Source organism: Sciurus carolinensis, chromosome 9 (genome assembly GCF_902686445.1).
Source record: "Sciurus carolinensis chromosome 9, mSciCar1.2, whole genome shotgun sequence".
Taxonomy (NCBI): Eukaryota; Metazoa; Chordata; class Mammalia; order Rodentia; family Sciuridae; genus Sciurus; species Sciurus carolinensis.
Window position 1 is genome coordinate 36,377,789 of NC_062221.1, and position 18,356 is coordinate 36,396,144.

At 30.6% G+C, this 18,356-nt stretch overlaps 1 protein-coding gene across 3 annotated transcripts in view; it reads right to left on the minus strand.

The window, feature by feature from the left end:
* Nucleotides 1-1,858: 1,858 nt before the first annotated feature.
* Nucleotides 1,859-18,356, minus strand: part of Bche (butyrylcholinesterase) — a 96,897-nt gene continuing 80,399 nt past the window's right edge. For 2 of the 3 annotated variants that reach the window (XM_047565303.1, XM_047565302.1), the window contains exons 3-4: nt 11,830-11,996; nt 1,859-4,109 (exon numbers count right to left, since the gene is read on the minus strand). In XM_047565303.1, coding sequence (XP_047421259.1) covers nt 3,985-4,109; nt 11,830-11,996 — 292 coding nt within the window. In that variant the 3' untranslated portion in view covers nt 1,859-3,984. Of the gene's footprint in view, nt 4,110-9,491; nt 9,535-11,829; nt 11,997-18,356 lie in introns of all 3 variants that reach the window. The other variant, XM_047565304.1, reaches the window with a different exon arrangement.

The window sequence follows — 18,356 nt, forward strand, 5'->3', positions numbered from 1 at the left end:
ATTATAATTATTTATCTTAAATCTGAATTAATGCCATTAATTATAATCAAGTAAGCAAATTCCAGATTAGCTCAAAGCAAACCAATATCTTTTTTAATAGCATTATATAAACCAGTATAAAATATTGTATATGCTTATAAAATTTAATATTTCTTAATTTTCATATATACCTCTTTCCAAAACATATACTTATTGGCAAAAAGTGATATCCTGAAGAGATAACTTGCTAGTGTTCAAGTCTTAGGACAAGAGTGTGTACTTTTAGTACTTGCTTACAGTTACTTGTTCAGGGAAATACAGTAAGTTTCCCACCCTCAGTAATAAGTGCATTTCTTTCTCACCTAAAATTGCAGATTTTGCAATCATTTTCTTGTGAGTACTACAGCAATGTGAGAATTCCCCCAGAACTTTAACCTCTAGGATGGGTCATGGGTTTCCAAACTTTGCCACACATTTGAACTAACTAAGGATCTCTACCTTTTCCCACTTTTCCATTGAAATTTAATTAGTATGGGGGTAGCATGTCTCCTGGAATTTTTCATTTCCTCTCAGCTGATTCAAATAATATAACAAAGTTTTGGAACTATTGATCTAGGACTTCTAATTCCTTCACTAGAAAAAGCACTGACTTCAGATATGTCAAGACAAATAGTGCCATCATGGAAAATTAAGTTAGAACCACCAGAAAACCTTTAAAAGTACCAATTTTTAGGCTTCACTGCAAGAAATTCTAGTCTAACTGGCCTGGTATGTTTTAGGTCAAAGTTGTACCCAAGGATTCTAGTACATGGTTAAGATGGAAGTTTGGGGATCATTAAGCTAAATTCTCCACATATCTATGTGAATTTCTGATCCACTGAATACATCTACAATTCCCTATCTAATCTCCTCTTCTACACTGAGATCCTCAAGAGTCTGGATGGCACATTTTGACAAATTCAGTTCCAGGTGGCTACAATATTATGTCTTCCTTATCTTTCTCCTAGTCCTTTGTTTTTCATGCTTCTTCCTAGTTCCCAAAGATTCACAATGCTATTTTCTTCTCATATAGAATTAAACTCTATTGCCTCTTACCCCAACTCATCTACTCAATCAACAAGCATGGAGCCCACTGTGGCAGCATTGTGCAAGCTATTGCTAAGTAAGATTCTTCCAAAGATGAATCTCATGATAGCAAAGTATTGACAGTTAATTGCCTTGAAAATTCAGTTTTGTTCATCATTATGGTAACCAAAAAAATTACACTAACCTAAGAAAATGGTCAATGTTTAGGGGAAAAATCAACCTTCTTTTGATTGGGTTTATGAGTTTCTGTGTTGTCTGTGCATGACTATTTTAATTAGAGTCAAGTGGTAAAATCATTATACCAGTTCTTTTTCCTTCTTCTCTCACCTCTCAGTAACAGTGAAATTTTTAAGATCAAGGTAAGCTATTTTAGGGAAGCAGGGGTTAATCATGGAAGGAAATTTTTCTTTCTTTATTTCCAAAATTTGTGATTTTTAGATGATCAATTTGGATGTTAATGGTAGATTTGAGGCCTGGCAGTATAGAGCTTTTATCATTCTTTGCCCTAAAAACCTCCAACACTTCTCCATATTTGCTTAACAGTATTTTTCACTCAATTACTAACAATATAATTGATCTAATATTTCCATCTTTCAATTTATAAAAAAAATTTCAAATTATAACATCACTTGGAAACAAAAAATTCCTATTGTTTATCACAACCAACTCTAGTATATGTTAACTATTTTATAATTACATATGCATAAATGATACATTGTAGAATATATTTATTGTCTAACTATAAATAGTTATTTATAATTCATTTTTGATGCTTAGATACATCTTACACTCTCTCTCATACTCTGATTTTTCTTCTGCATGAGGTTATTTAGGGAATTTCTTTACTATCATTATAGGCTAGATGCTAATAAACTCTTGTATGTAGAAATTTATGTAAGTATGTGTCCGTGTGTGTGTGTGTGTGTGTGTGTGTGTGTGTGTGTTTATTTTTAAATCTGGTGCTTTTGCTTTAATTTTCCATAGTCTGAAAGTTGATAGTGCCTCCTTTGATTTACATTAGGTAGATCTAACAAAAACTAAGTTTCTTTTTCTACCTGCACATCTTCATTTTAAAATAAACTGTCTCTGAAAGAGAACAGTTTAAACTCAGTATTGCTAAAGCTGTAGCAGGAAATTTCACTAACTATTGAGTTTATTAACCTATTCAGAGATATATAGAAGGTTACATTTATTAGAATACTTTGCAAAACATGTCACAGGAGAAATTATGTTAAGATTTATTCATGAAATTTAGTTTAAAATTGGCCAGAAATTAGTTTACTTTTACAATTATACTCTTTTTGCAGAAAACATTCCATAGCCAATTTTTGGAAAACTAAAACTAGTTATAATTTTGTTTATTTTAAGGTATATGACTTGTTACCTTAGTCGTTACAAGTATGTTGAACACCAAACCATAAAATATGTTTTTCAGTATATAAATAATTGATCAAGCTAATGTCCTGACACTAATAGGATTAGTAAGTAATACTTACTTTCTTGCAGACAGTTATAATTATCAGTTTGTGAGGCATGTACCAAAATTAAACAATAACTTCCATGAGTCTGTGTATATGCTGGTAAAGGACTTTACATTAACCTTGATATTTCAACTTACCAAATCTTTTATCATAAGCCAGCTGAAATATAAACATCCAAGGAGAAGTCAGACAATGATTTCTATATCTTCATGCACAAGGTTCTATTTTGTCTTGGAGTCCCTGAATTAGAATCTGCATCTAAATTGCCCTTTTAATGGCCATCACTCAAAGAGTCACTCAGAGTTCATGTTACATTAAAAATAATTGTGACAAAAGCCAAGTTAGTTTTGTTATCATGTAAGTTATATGATAAATGGACATTTTTGCTTTATATTTTCTTCCTCATTCTGATAAGAAACAATCACACAAAGGGAAGTTGAATCATCATGCTTTCTATTCTACACCAAAATCGTGGTTTCAGAGGTCATTCTTCCAGGATTCCAGTATTTTTTTCTGAATCATTTAGGTCTTTTGGTGTAGAATTTTCTGATTGATGAAATAGGATAATGCCTGTTCATTAGCATCAAAGGCCCTTTAAGAGGACATCTGTGAGATGGGTAATTAGGGAAACATCATTAACATGTGCCTCATATGACAAATCCTAGGCACATGGAATTATCCCATGAACCAGTCCTCCCACTTTGGATATCAAGTTTATTCTTGAATTAAAAAGATAAACTCCTTGATTTCATCTCTTGGTGGCAACAGTTTGCTTTTATAGTTGGTGTTTCCAAGATGTTCAACCTCTCATTTTAAGATTCTCTTGTCTTTGTAACACAAATAAGAGGGGCAATTATTGTCTGTACTTATTTTGATACCTCACATTGACATTCATTTTTTTTTTTTTTTTTTTTGCAGTGCTGGGGATTTGAACCCAGGGCCTTGTGCTTGTGAGGCAAACACTCTACCAACTGAGGTATATCCCCAGCCCTCACATTGACATTAAGCTTGCCAATTGATTAGAAGAAACAGTACTGTAAAGTATAGTGTCCAGAGTTTCAAGATTTTATTCATTTTAAAGAGATTGTTTTTCATGAATAATAATGAAAATATATATGCCATTAAAAACAGAATACATACTTTTTAGGAAAAAACTTTGTTATTCGGGAAAGAAAGACTAAAGCAGCACATTATTTTAATGTGCATATAATTAATTGTCAAACTTCATATGGTGAAATTTAATTAAACGTGGTCTAACCATTTGGGTTTTGAAATGCTAGGCAAAATACTAAGTGAAAGATGTGAGGAATCAATATTATCCTTCTGGCATTTTTGTTTCAGCTATATAATAGCTTTCTTAGAAGGTGTGTAGAGAGCTACTGATATTTTACCTTCATCTAGAGGAAAATGAACATTCTCTAAAGGGTAAATCTATTAATTAGAGACCCATACAGCTCTCTTTCTTGCTAGTGTAATCATTAAATTGATTTTTCCAGTCCATCATGTAATTGTTCCAGCGATGGAATCCTGCTTTCCACTCTTGTTCCGCTTCATCAATATTTCCTGTAGAACATGGAATAGGTTGCATTAATCTAAATTTTAATGTTTTTACATTAATTGAAAAATAATTTTGATTACAGATGCCATTTTCTCCAAGTACACCATCAAGCAACTCTGTATTCATTATTTAATATCAGCTTCTATCTCTACCTGATGAGTTTTTAATATGATTTTAATACATATGTGAACAGATAAATAACATGTATAAAATGTATATAAATGTAAAAATAAATAAAATGAAGAAATGGGTTCATATATAGTAATGTGTCAAATTATCTTACATATATTTTCTTTAGCCTCCAAGACAGTATGTAGATATTACTCTCATTAATCAATCCTTTTCAATATAACAAAAATCTCATGTAAAGCATTTTTAAAATGTAAAATTATATGCTTCATGTGAGTGTTTATTAATGCATAAAGATAACTCTGTAATTGTCATTCCACACAGAATTTACACTCATTACATTATATTTAAATTCCAAACAATGTTTAGTTGTTGTTTCAACTACCTACCATGTGAAAGCAGTTTACTAATTTCTTTGTAAAGCAGAAAGATAATATAAATCTCTTTTTTTAAGCATTTTGCAAAGCATACATACGTGTCTGGAGAAAGGAGGGTTTGGCCAGAAATAATGTGAGACAGTGAATCAAAAAGAGTTGTATGTATGTCAGGAACCTCAAAATCCTGATTTATTTAAAAATATATTACAGTTTGTGAACATTAGAAACTCTAAAATTACAAAATTTTCATTTGTATATTTCTGATATAAACAGACAAAACTACAATGTCTTTAAATTGTATAAATCTACAAGCATTTTATATACTCGTGGTTCTCTTCGTTTTTAAATGTTTAAGATGCTGAGTCATAACCATTAAACCGAAAACAAAATTTGAAGTAATTTCAAGAATGCTGAAGATTGGTACTGACAATTTTTCTTATTGCATACTTTTTAGTTTGAAAACTTTGAAATTAATGGTGATTTTGTAAGAAATTAATTTGGAGAAGACAATTCAATGATCCATTTTCAGTCTATATGAAAATCAAAATCTGTAAAACATTTGCATAGTCATTAAATATCCTTTGTATTTTAAGAAATATTTAGGTTTGGAATATTTATAATGCTTGGACATTGGACAAATATTTGAGAATTTATATAAAATATCTCACTGTTATATAAAAATAGCCTTTAAAAGGTCAAAGACTATAATTTTTTTGTGAATAATAGAACTTTTCTAAAGGGTCAAAAACACAGTAAATGTGAAAAAAAGATTTTAAATATCATACCAAATGATCCCTTTTTATTCTCTTTTTAATGATAATTAAATGCTGTTTTAAATGTTGCTGACAAAATGAGAACTCCAAAGTTCAAAAAAGAATACAATTTTTTATATAACAAATAAGTTATTGGTAATTTAGCATTTAGGCCATGAATTTTAGTACTTATAGAAAGGGTCCTGGATCTGATTTTCTTTTCTTATTTGTGGAATGTACAAAATCTAGTGATTCATGTAAATGTAAATGTAAATTTATTTCCTTATGTTTTGTAATCAAATATATATACATTTTTATGTTTTGAAAAACTTTAGTGCACAAATGCTGTGTAAACCTGAATACTTTTTGTTTTGCCTTTAAAAATAGTGTTGGATGATAACAATAAAATATGAAACATTTAATTATTTTCCAGCAAAATCCAAAAGACACCATAAGAAAAAAATGAAAGTTTTGAGGACTATAACCAAAACCAAAATTAGAAGTTTTCCTCCTTCCCCTTCTTCTTTTACTCCTGTTTTTTATCTTATTTTTCTTAGTTCATACTGGCTCGCTTATCCTTAAGAACATAAAAATTTAGTTATGGAACATCTCCACTATTTTCATATCAGTGATAACCAGTGACAAATCCATTTAACTTAAGTAGGGTGGAATGTCACGGTTAAGGATTACACTTGTTTAGAAATTATTAATTTATTCATAAAACATAATTGTTAGTATGGACCTTCTCATTTATCATATAAACAATAGAGTAATGCTATTTACCCATTATCTTGAACTTATGTCATTGTAAATGAACACATGTAAAATAAAATAGAAAAGTGAAAAGTAAAAGAGCAGGGACAAATCTATGGCAGAAATAAAAACAAAGAAAAAAAAAGTTGCAATATGAATAACAGACATGACATCAGTCAAGGTCAACATCTAAGTAAATATTTATAAATAGCATTAAAATCTTAATTATTAATAAAAGGAACAATTCCAATGATTTTTTTATACAAAGGAGGATCACACTGAAACACAGGAATGAAGAGTGCTATTAAAATATTAAATATAAATTAAGAAAAAGAAATTGTTGTCGAATTTTACTCATCTCTATTGTTTCTTGAATATAAATTTCCAGAGGTAAATTTAATTTGTCATACTGAAACAGGAAAAAGCACTCTTATGATAAGTTTTAAAGAATATATAAAACAAATATAAATAAAATATCAATATTTATACCTGTATAAATGAATTAAATGAGTATAAGAGAAACTAGCATATTCTTGATATGATCAAGCAAACAAAAGCAGCTATTCGAATATACAGTATTGCCTCAGAAATGAAATTATTATGTTGATGCCATATAATACTTCTAGAAGTTCTAAGTAGACTAGATAGAAAAACTTGCATGCCATGAAAGTTAATACTTTCAGAAATTAATAACCAGAACATGTCAGAATTCCATTTAAAATTACTAAATGGCTTTGCTTAAGATAGAATTTAAATTCCTTCGCATGACACACGAGACACTTCATCTCGGTCCCTTCTTATCTGGTTTCTCTCCACTTAGCCTTGGGATTAAGATTCAGTGCAGGTATCTTCTCTTAAAAGCTTTCCATGATCATGCCCCCTGACTCCACCACCTCACTGTGAGTAAGCAGACTCTATGATTTTTATTTGTGTAGCTCTAGCTGCTAGTGCAATTCCTAGGACACAGCAGCAGACAATAAGCTCTGTAAAAATTTATCAAATTAACCGATGAAAAAATAGAAAAAAAGAGACATCATATTTCTACCAGATATTTTGTTATGCATATCATAACATGTTCTAGAAAATGCTCAGTAATTAGTTAACTGTTAACTACCTAGATAGTCCAGTCAAACCTCCTACACCATCTAATTGTTTAAAAATTATTTTCTATTTATAAAAATGTCAGTTTCAGAAGCAATATTGTCCACTCACCAGTCACCAGGCATCCCCCCCCCCAAAAAAAAAATAAAAGAAATCTACGTTGACTTTAACAAAAATGTTAAGCAATATTTTGAGGAGGGGGCTATATAATCATTACTTATACTAATTTATAATTTGACAACATATTAATCTCTTCATATAGATACAGGTACATTTTATCCTCTACAGGCAAAACAACTCTTCCAAAATCCAGCAAAGAGCCAATGGTTAGGCATGCATTAATAAAATTAAATTCTGGAAGATTATGAATCTTTATTATGTGGCATGAAAAAATAATAGATAATACAGTTTTTGTTTCCTGAAATATAATTGCTTAATGATAAAGTGACAAATAAACACAGAGAACATGAATATTTATGATAATAAATGCATAATTGAATTTAACTTATGATTTTTACCTGAAATTTCCTTGGAAAAAGAATTATTCTTTATATTTATGATGACAATTTTAGTGTAACTTCTAAGGCATATTAATACAACACAAGTGTAATGACTTCATATACATAAATATAAATACATTTAAAAGTGTTTTTATATATTCATGTATATATATCTTGATGAATATGACCTATTAATTTGCTATTATTATTAATTTTCTTATTATGCCTAGTATTAAATCAATGAAATTGTTTCATTTTTTTACCATTTTATTTATATGAGTGATTAAACTACTTTACAATTATTTCAAATGACACAAAATGTTTTTTTAAATGTAAAACTTAGACAAACTGCTTTGTGCATGTGGGTTTTGGGGAATATAAAAGAAGAGGATAAAGTTTTCTACTTGACAAGCCATAAGATAAAGAGAAAGAAATAGAAGTGGGAGAGTAATGAGAAATAAGAAAGTAATTTCATAAACATGTGGACATAACTTTTTGAATTCACAGTTTTGTAATCTTTGTTTTGCCCATGCTTTTATAATAATTAAGAAAAAAAGGTGTGTTTTTTTTTTTTTTTTTTGCCTTATGAAAAGAATACTAATGATAAGGTTTTTTGTCTTGCTAATAAAATTAAGCAAATTTGTCAACAGAACTTAAGTCTGTTTATTTAAAGTCAAGGAATTAGAAGATGCTTTAGTTCATTTTTACTTCTATAACAAAGTGACACATTGGGTGACCTGTGAACAACAGAAATTTACTTTTTACAGTTATGGAGGATGAGAAGACCATCATCAAGGCACCCACAGATTTGAAGTCTGGTGAGATCCTACTTCCTCATTCATAGATTGCCATCTTATCACGTGTCCTCATATGTAGGAAAATGGAAGTTCTTTCAGTCCTTTCTTATATGGGCATTAATCCCATGATGACAGTTGTACTCTCATAACCTTATCACCTACCAAAAGTCTACATTGTAACACCACACTACCTTGTGGGTTAAGAATTAAGCTTATGAGATTTAGAAGGACACAAAAAGGTGGATCAACTCAAATTGCTACTGGAGATAAAGTTAGAAGAACAGACTAAATTGATGTTGAATTGTGCCAAGCATGATAATTTATGTATTTGAAATTTCATTAAAAATATATTTCCATCTCCCACCTTGTTTATTTCTTCATCACAGAACATTTACGAAAATTATTATGGAATTAACATTTTTTATGTAGTAGATCACAAACTTATTATTTTCCTATTTTAGTTTTAATGTGGGATGAAATGATAGAATTAAGTACTTTAAATTTGGGTTGGGCATTGTGAAGACTTCTTGTACAATTAAAGTTAATTTAATTTCATTATCAAGTTTCTCATTATCAAGTTTTGATTTACTTTTAATGATGAATGGACAATTCATACATATTAATAGAATAAATCAGTTTGACTCTTTTGTCTCCAAATCATCTGCCTGCTCTCATTTTTGGTTGTCAGTTTTGCTTATTAATTAGCAAATGGAAATAAATAACTCTACAAAGTGACCAATTCAAAAGCTATCTGAGATTTTCAATTTTTTATTTGGTCTTCTTCAATTTTGGCAAGCAATAATATTCCATGATTTATTCAAAGGTCAGTGGGGGAGGAAAAATATCTATAATATTTGTCTTTATTGGGATGATATAAAGGTCAGATAACTTTTTGCTTTAAATAAATTCACTCTTTCACTTTTAAATGAAGGAAACCAATATCACTGATTACAAATAATGGATAATTTCTCTACTTACCTTTCTTTTTTCAGATAAGCATGAAATATTATTCAATGACATTCTGAAAAGCAGAATTTGATACCATTGGAAACAAATATTGTAACTTTATTTCTTGTAGGTGCATGCAGTAGTATCCAAAGCATGAACTGACATATAGCCTGGAAGTGAAATGCTAGAATTCATGTGCTTAAACAAGTTCTAAGAATCAGTCTATTTGAGAACGTTTATTGCTCAAATGTAAACTATCACTGAAGTGGTACTCAAAAAGCTATTGAACTTCCATATTATGTGAAGTAAACATTTCTGCTTTTAAGAAAGCCAGTCAGTAGTTATCCTCTGAAATTTTCTTTATTTGTAGTACTGCCTTAAGAAAAATACCTAAAACCTTCAGTCCAAGCCATCTTATTGACACTAATTTTCAAAATATTAAATGGAAAATATTCAGTTTTGTGGCTTGAAAAGTAAGGAATGGCAAGAACATGTGTTCTTAATCTTTTAATCCCATACACTGTTTATTTATGAAACCTAAAACATGTAACTTGGTTTCATTTGTTTAAATGTAACAATTTTTAATTAATGAATCTATTGTTTATTTTACTATAATCATAGCATGTATTTACTTTACAACTTATAAAGTATATTTAATATGAAAAGTGTTTTGAGGGAGGAAATTTTTTAGAAGAAAAATGATGCTTAAATACAAAATTATATTTCTAAATCACCTTGGAACTAACCTTAGTGTGGTACTAGCCCAGAGCAAGTCATGGTATTTCTATAGAGCTCAGTGTTGCTCAAGCTTTGATGTTGCCCAGCATTGTCGGAAGCAGCAGCAGCTGGTCCAAAATACTGGAATGTGTTTATTCAACCTGTTTCGTAGCAGATTAGTATATTGACACAGAGATTTTTGAAGCCTGTTTTCAAAGTTTTCTAGTATTTACGCTTTATATCAACAAATAAATTACCATAGATAACTTATGTTTGAAATAGGATTCAGTTTTTCTTATAAAAAATAAGTCATTTAAAATCACCATTGCTCTCTCCCCCTACTTATTTTCCTTCAAATTAGGATGTACTCATTTAAAAATATTTTAAATAAAGATCAATATGTAATTTGTGATATGTTAAATAGTATCTGTTTGGGTCTCTTGGCAGAGTAAATGGGTTACCTCATTGTTATTCACATGTGGAGGACACAAGGGCTGCACTGTTGCTCTGCCAAGAGAGGCAGAGACCCATCTCTGGGTATGTATTATGTCACAGAACATTTGGCAGTGCACAGAGCAGTGGTATGTCAGAAACATATCCCAAACAGATGGAGTACACAATCATTATATTGGTGAGTAATGTCTGATAATCAAAAGGCATATTAAACAATCCAGTGCACCTCTAAGATGTCCACATTTGTCTGAAACTAACCCCCAAAGTCGCTAAACAAGAAAATAAAAACATACTATGTTGCAACATTCCTATCTGTATAGTAGGAAAATTGTGACAATCGGCATGGTGGAACTCATCAGGTATAGTTCTGCTGATTGAAAGTCAATTACCTTCATTTGAAAAAATAAAATTTAAAAACAGATTTGAGGACCAGCATGAATTATAAATGACTAGGTATTTTAAAACTTGGCAATGAGTTGAATGTGGATTTCATTCTTCTCAGAGACATCAAAGTAGGAAGATACATGTCTGATCACTCAATCTAATTAAAATTTTCTTAGTAATGAATGTTGAATTAATATGATAATCAGAACTGATTTTCATAGTATTTCCTTATATAGTTTTAAGCAATTATATCCTGAAGATTAGTTAGCTAAATTCCCTGTGTATAATATTAGGAAATTTACACAAGTGTATGTGTTCTTAATTAAATATTTCTAATCTTAGATTCCTTAAAACATTTTGATTATGTTTTTAAATATGTAAATTTTGGGTTCTTCCATCCCAAGAATTCTACTACTTAACAAATTTATTTTACCAATTTTTACTACTTACATTTTAGTTCTAGACATTATTTTATATATCTATCCATATATCCATTAATTAATTCCACAATGATGGTTGAATAATTAGAGCCCAATTTAAATTTTACACTCTTCCAGGAGCAAAGTTATATTTTATTTATTTATTTAATGACTAAAATATAACCAAGGTACTATTTGTATAGTTAATGCTCAAAACATACATCTAAATGTGCTAGAAAAAAGTTATAAAATCATGTACTCATTGGAATCAAATTGCTGTAAAGTCATACTACTGAATATTAACATCATCACATGAATAATGCTTGGAATAATAGACTTCTCCTTATTTACATAATTTCAATCTATTATTCATCAAAATGATAACAAACACATACCTGTCATTTCCAAGACCTTGGGAAAAAACAGTGTCCAGAATCGGCATTGTTGAGCACGTAGTTTAGTGTGCACTCTTGGCGATCCTGTGTTCAAGGTTAGATAATTTTGTTCAGTGCTTTTGAAGACTGGCCACCTTGTGCTATTGTTCTGGGTCCCATTTGGATGCCTAAATATAGACATTATATTTATTATAAAATAATTTTTAAATAAAAACAGAATATTACTCTCTAAAACAGTCAACAAGCACTTTGAAAAAGTCAAAAATGTGGATTTATTTCAGCAATCTCAAACATAATGAACTGGATTCATTATTTTTAGTACCTTGAAGCACTATGTTAGTAAAAATTATAGAAATTAAGATTTAAAGACAAGTTTATTGCGTGCATTTATGTGTAATATAAAGGGGAAATATTTTCAATTTCAATAAAATATTTTATTTACACCTAAACATATCCAAAAGAGCAGTGTTATTTTGTTCCATTGTCTACCCAGACTGAAACTTTTCACCATGAATATGAATACCATCTACTCAATGTCTTGCATCTATTTTATTCTATTAATTCTTATCAACTGCACCTGAGTTTGAGAAACATATCCATATTAGGCAGTGGCCTCATTAATCTGAGAAACTGCTTCACCTTACTTTTAAGATCATCTTATGTTCTTATAGATCTAATTAATTAAAAATTCTTCAATTATTCCATGTGGGTTCAGATTAAGGCGAAAAATATGGTGCAAACCACAATGATGAAAATTATTTTCAAATATTCTTTTCATAAACTAGCCAATAGGAACTAGGGACCACTCTATAATCTCAGCTCTATTTCATTTCCTTGCCTTTGCTCCAGATTTTACTCCTCTTGGAATTTCTTTATTTCCCAATATCATGGGTATAAATGTATTCAGAAACTTCAGAATATCTTTTTGTTTATATTTCCATATCTATAGTAGTGATTTCAATAAAATTTTTTCTCTTTTTTAGATAGTGTTATTTTTAGGTTCATTTATACCTTTCTAGTACTCAATAATCATGATTACCAAAATAACATAAATGGAAAATCAGAGTTTCTTTAAAAAAAATGACTCTAAGTAATTATTGGCAAGTATATAGGTTTCTTACAATATATCATTATGATTTTATTATTAGATACTAATCTAGGTTATAATGGTACAAATAAATATGGGAAATACAGTTTTCATCAGGGAATTTATAAGCAAAGACATTCATGGATGAAAAGAACCAACAATACAAGGTATCCTAAACCAAGTTTAAACAAAGGGACACTAATTGTCAGAAGAAGAAGAAGAATTCACTATATTCTTTAAAGGAAATTATCTGAAAGAAAGGAATTCTGGTTGAAGTAAGGAGAGATAATAAAGAACTGAATAAGAAAGGCAAGTAGGGAAGACTAGAGAAAAGGAACAGAATGAACATAGACATAAATAACAAATTTGCTTCTTGGTTCAAATAAAGATAAAACAGTACTTCAAATTCTAAGGTAAAATAAGCTACTCTTAGAACTAAAAATTTAGGATATTTTTGTTATCACATTAACATGGTAGTCTAGGTAAATGATTTAGACATTAGCTTGCAGGGATTTACTACTCTTGAGGGATATTTGATGAAACTGCTGTTGTGAATGTACTATTTTGTAAATATTAATCCAAAGGTGGTCTTTATAGTAATTTTTAAAAAGCCTATAGTTATAGTTCCTTCTACCACAAACAGAACACTAAATTAATAAAGATAAGCAATGCATTCCTTTCTCTTAAGTTTATTCTATCTTAAGCAAAAATACGTAAGAACTCCATTTGAAATTTTTTAAGTTTAGTACCCAAATTCTTCATCATTCAAATAGAAATGTAGATTATTAATACATAGAAATCTGGCAGTTTTAGTAAATACATGGTTTGGGGGGATTTGGGGGAAGTTATTAAGCAAAAGCCTATGAAATCAGCAGAGTATGGAAAGAAAAGCATTCATCCAGCATGGTTCTCAAGAGGCAGGTTTCACCATCAAGAACTTGCATTGAACAAGCACCATAAATTCATATTTTATCATAGAAGCAGGCATATTCAACCGTGAATTCAGGAGCTTTAGAGATAAATAGCTTCCTGATGGACTAGTTGATTTTATGTAGCAATTGGATGATTTAATAAGGATTATTAATAACCATAGCTATTCAAGCTAAACCAATATCATAGTAGGATTGAAACCTCCTGCTTTAGGGTGTTATTTGAGAGAGGTCAAGAAGAAAATTTCTCCAGATCACAGATGGCACACTTGTCTAGGAGAATTATGTAGTCTTTTTCTTTTCTTTTAAAGCTGTAGAAACTAACAAGTACAGCTGCTCGAGGCAGGATATTAAACCAGGAGAACCATTGGTCTGATTCGGTACAGCAATTCTAATGTTCCTAAATTGCCCACTTTCCTTCTAATTCCACTCTAATTAACTTATGGCACCATTTTAACTGCACATTCATTTCTGGCTTCTACAAATGTGACTTAAACAGAGCTGACTTGTACTTGAGTTCAAGAGCAAAGCACTAATGGCACTGCCAGTGTTCATTTAACAAACTTTGTCCTATCAAATAACTCATGACATTCCAAATTGTAATTCAAAGATAATAAAATTCCTTTTCCTATGGATGCAGATATAGTTTTCAAAAAAATGATTGAAGTAGCTTTTGAAATGATACAGCATTTTATTCTATAATTTGAAGAAATCTCCTAAGAATTGAAAACTTAATAAGAGATACATTTCTCTTCCTGTCTGTATCAATTAAAATGTTGTAAAATATAGCAGTTTTCCAACTATACAACTCTGAATTCTGATCTCAAAACTATGTGATAAATTTAAACATCTTGAATTGGCTATTTCTCAAAAATATTTTCTGCTTTTGCCACAAAATGATATCAAAGTGATTATACCTGAAAATTTTGAAGAAATAGTGAAGATTATGCTGTATTTTTACTCTCAGGTTCTTTTTCTACTTTTTGGTATGCCAAAATGGTCTAATGATTATCTACTGATCTATTACAATTTGTCTCTTATGTAGGTTTAAAAGGTTGTAAGATGCACCTATTTAAGACTATTAAAAAAGGCAGACATTATCATCTGACATCTGTGTTATAGAAAATTACATGCATGTATTTGATATTTAAGCACATATTTAAGAACTAATTTTTGAATACAGAAAAAGAAATTAGTTGTAAAACAAATGAACTGATATAGGAAGCCACATGAACTTAGTTTTATGTATAAATTTTCTTGGGATGATAGTTATCTGAATGTTTCTACCCAATCCTAACACAGGAATTAAGATTTTTCTTGACTTAGAATTTAGAGACTTACAATTTATAACTTACTTAACATACTCAATTCTAATTGTCACAACATATTAATTTTAAAATGAATATATTTCAATGTGATTTAAACTCTAGTACAGTGAAACCAGGTTTGATAGTTGTAAATTAAAAAAAAAAAAACACTTGAAATTTTTTGCTATCATAGAAAGGTTGACCAGAAACAGTTTATGTTGAATAATAACTTGAATATGCTAATATTCTTGGATTCATACATGTTATAACATGTTTAAATAAAAATTTACCTTAGGGAATAGAGGGACTGCAAGAGAATTGGAATTTAGGGAATAAATTCATTCATTAATTCAACTAATATTTATTGAGTGTTTATTATGTAAAAATTATTGAATCACAGGAGATTTAACAAATAAAATGAAATTATTTGATATTTCAGTTTTGATTCTATGAGAAAGATGGAAAACAAACAAGAAAAAAATGTATATAATAAGATAGTAAGTGGTTCTAGAGATGATAAAAAAATGCAGAATGGGTATAATAGGAATGCATATAAGTGTCAGTGTTGGGGAAGTTGATGGTGGAGTACATAATATAGATTTTGGAGCCAGTTGCAGTGGTACACAACTTTGGTTCCAGTTGCTCAAGAAGCAGGAAGATCACAAGTTCAAGAGCTTGTATATTAAAAAAAAAAATAGAACTGAGATGTAGCTTATTGATGATTGATGGAATATTTGCCTACCAAGCTTGAGGTCCAATGTTCAATCCTCAGTACCACAAAATAAATAAAGAATGGCCATTTAAATTTTTTGAAGATGATATTTTTTGAAGATGATATTTAAATAATTATCATACATATTATTGAGGTGCCATGTAATGTTTCCATACATGTATACTTTTTATAATGTCTATATCAGATTAAACATCTCCTGAAACATCTATCTTTGCTTCATGGCTGTTATAGTATGGATCTGTAAAGTCCCCTAAAGGCTCATGTGTTACAGGCTTGGTGCTCAATGCAACAATATCCAGAAGTGGATTGATTGGATCATTAGGACTTTAACATCATAACTGAATTAATCCCATGATGAATTCATAGCTGTGTAGACTACTGGGAGGTGGGAGAACCGTAGGATATGGGACCTACTTGAAAGGAGTGGGTCCTTGGAGCATGCTCTTGAGAACTTTATCTTGTGACCTTGTGCCTCTCTCTGCTTCCTGGATGCCAGGAGGTGAGCAGTTTTGCTCTGCCATTCACTCCCAGAAATGATATTCTGCTTCACCACAAGACCAGAAGCAACAGAGCCAAGTGATCATCTACTTGTCACCTTACTGCACATATCACATGAGAACTTGTTACTTCTAATGGTAACTTAGTTTGCATTGATCAAGTCTTCTCCATCCCTTCATAGCCCCTTCTCCCTCCATTATTCGCTAATCACCATTCCATAGTGAACTTCTTTCTATGAGATCACCTTTGTTATGTTCCGCACATTTGATTGGTTTTGTTCCTGGTTCCTTTGATGTAACCTCTAAGTCTTTGGAATCTCACATCAACCTGATAGATTTTACTAACAAAGAGCCTCATGGTAGTCACCGGATAGTTTTAGCTAATGAGATAACTGAGGATTGAGCTAGTTACACTGATCATCTTAGGGTGGGAACTGACCCTGTCAGAAAGACCAATCACATGATTACAGAGTTGAGACTGTCTTACTATGATGTAGAAGGAAGGAAGGGAGGTGAAAATTGAGCTCAACAATGTGAACAATAATTCAATAAATCATGACTACATGATAATATACCAATAAATATTATACACACCAATCTCTGATCAACTTCCTGGAATAGTGTGACATGTGGGTAATACATCTCTGAGAACAGAGAAACTTTGCATTTCAAATCTTCTATGCAAGACCATGCTTCATTTATTTCTTTCCTTGTTCATTTTGATTGCTATACTGTAACTACAGTTGTAATTAGCTTTCTGAGTTCTGTGAGAAGTTTAGGGAATTATCAAACCTGAGAGAGTCTATAGGACTCCAAATTTGTAGCAGGCTAGTCTGAAGTGAGAGAAGCTATAGGGATCCTGAGCTTGTGAATGATGTCAGAAATCTTGGGTTGGGTTGAGTTGGCAATATGCATAACTATGCTTTTAAAATTCAGCTTTGGCTAACTTTACATTGAGAAGATTTGCAAAGTTTGATAGGAAAAGAACTTTTAAATAGAGTCATGAAGAAGTAGAATAGGAAGTACAACTATTTCAGGGGAAAATATTTCAGTAGGATAGAAAAGAAAGACTGGGAGATAAGTGAGAGGAAAGCTACTACATTTTTGTGTACCCTGTAGTTCTAGTCTTAAAGGAGAAAGAATTAGAGGGTTTGAACAAAGAAAAGATAAGATCACATTTGCATTATTTATAAGACCATTTGGTGCAGTGTTGGGAAAAAATTATAGATGGCTCAAGGCTAGAAGCAGGAAGACCATTAAAAGATTACTGAAATAATTTGGGTGAGACATGATGATTGTTTGGAATAGGGAAGTACTAGTATAAATCAAGAGAAGTAATGAGCCCTTGAATATATTTTAAAGGTATAGTACTTATGATAGGTCAATAGAGTAGATATTGAGGTAAAGAGAGCTGTCAATTTTAATGCTTCCAAGCATACTTGTCTGGAATAATGAGTGGACCTACAATTACTGCAATAGGTAAGATTATAAGAAGAACATGTCTGGAGGACAATAACAATAGCTCACATGTGGTAGATCTATTTTGTGTTTTATTTTTTAAAGTTATTTTTACCTGAGACCAAAACATAAACATTGTACTTATTGATCGGTAATGTGATATTTTGATACATGAATACATTGCATAATTTTAATTATTTTCTCAAACATTTGTCATTTATTTACGGTGAAACATTCAAAATGCCTTCTTATTTTTTTTGAACTCTACAGTACATTATTACCTATAATCACCCTACTATGAAATAACTCAACAGATATTCTAGCTCCTAACTATAACTTAGTCCCCATCAATCAACCTTTCCCCATCCCACTATGCTCCCCACATTTCCTGGTCTCTGTGAACCACCAACCTATTCTTAACTGCTATAAGATCAACTTTTTCACATTGCACAGAGGGGTCAATTCATTCAGCACTTGTTTTTCTCTACCTGACTTATTTTACTTAACGTAATGATC